Source organism: Cyprinodon variegatus, unplaced genomic scaffold (assembly GCF_000732505.1).
Source record: "Cyprinodon variegatus isolate N-32 unplaced genomic scaffold, C_variegatus-1.0 Scaffold625, whole genome shotgun sequence".
In the NCBI taxonomy this organism is placed as follows: Eukaryota; Metazoa; Chordata; class Actinopteri; order Cyprinodontiformes; family Cyprinodontidae; genus Cyprinodon; species Cyprinodon variegatus.
This window is the reverse complement of record NW_015151078.1, coordinates 87,320-88,795: the sequence shown is the minus strand read 5'-3', so window position 1 is coordinate 88,795 and position 1,476 is coordinate 87,320. Positions and strand designations below refer to the sequence as shown.

Genomic DNA, 1,476 nt, shown 5'->3' with positions numbered 1-1,476 from the left:
ATTTAAAGATTCTGGAAGATCTAGATCTTTTTGAAAGAAGTTAATACTACTGCAGTTAAAAATAATAAATATAAATAATAAAAGACTAAATGTATTAGGGATATACTTGCGGAAATTCCCAGATGATCCTGTCTTTGCTGACCACTGATGGAAATGCTTTCCTCCCACTCCTGTGATCCTGCATGATGACCCTGTGGAGAAAAAAATTACAGTTTTCACATTTACAAATAGACTTAGACAGAACTTTATTGATCCCTTGGGAAGACTCTCTCCGGAAATTAAGTTTACCAGCAGCTTACAGGGCAAAAAAGTATTAAGTTAAATTAAATTAAAATTAAGCAAAAATACAAATACAAATAAATATGGAGTTCACATTTAACAGAAAAAATAAAAAAATACAAGTGTTGCTACTCCTTCCCTCTTCCCCCTGTCCTGTGTCGCCTCCTCGCCCCCAGTGAGATTAATCCAAAATAAAATAAAATAATTCAGGATTATAACATTTTTATTAATTTTCTAAACATCAATATAAGGACCTGAATCTTTGTTTTATGGAAACCACACTAACGATCTAAATGTGTGATTAAATGTTTTGACAATTTAAACAAACGGAGTTGCTAACGCGTTTACAAATGTATAAAGCTACTGAGAACCTACACCGGAAATACAGCAATTCCCCTAAATTAAAAGCATCATTACAAAAACATGAATGAAAGGTGTCAAGAATCCTTTCACTTAAACTGTTTAAATTTTTGACTGAAACTTTATTTAGATTATTTGACATCTTTACCTCACCTTAATATGTGTAACACATTTCGGCGTATTGCAGTTGCTTTATTTTGAAGGGTCACCACCGGATATGTAGGCTACTTAAATGTTATTCGAATAGGAGCGACTGGCTGCTAACATTAATGAAGATTCCACAGACACTCCTTTTTACATCCTTAAACATATTGGCAGTATATTACCGTATTGTTTAAATAAATTAGTCAAACTCACCCTGAATGATTAATTTCCTGTGTTTTCTTCTTCGTGTCCTTTGGAGGAGCTGAGCGATGCAACCTCTCACGCTGTTCGATTGGGAGACTCGTTTCCTTGACAACGCTGCATTATAGCCGTTGTCATGTGATTGCCTGTTCCGGGGTCCGATTTGAACAGGAACCCGTTACACATTTTGTGTAGTTAAATCATATGTGATTGTTTTGGTTTATTCAGACTATTTATTTGAATCCAAATTAAAACACAACCCCATCCTTTCCTACGTGCTTTTTTTTCTCTAAACTATGAAATTATGCGAAGTTAAAAACAAAAGCTTTATGTGTAAATCAAATAAATTCAAGATCCAATCCCTTCTAAGACCAAGTAGCACATAGAGGAGGATTTTTCTTTTTTAAACGCTTTACAAGTTTGTTATACTGGAATAAGAGATTGAGAATGATTGTTATTGTTATTACTATTATTATTAATATTATAACTATA

At 33.3% G+C, this 1,476-nt stretch overlaps 1 protein-coding gene across 1 annotated transcript in view; it reads right to left on the bottom strand.

Annotated features, from left to right (window-relative positions):
• Positions 1-1,099, bottom strand: part of LOC107096455 (ras-related protein Rab-36-like) — a 9,590-nt gene extending 8,491 nt beyond the window's left edge. Inside the window, exons 1-2 of the mRNA XM_015393117.1 lie at positions 997-1,099; positions 102-191 (exon numbers count right to left, since the gene is read on the bottom strand). Coding sequence (XP_015248603.1) covers positions 102-184 — 83 coding nt within the window. The 5' untranslated portion in view covers positions 185-191; positions 997-1,099. The remainder of the gene's footprint in view (positions 1-101; positions 192-996) is intronic.
• Positions 1,100-1,476: the final 377 nt, after the last annotated feature.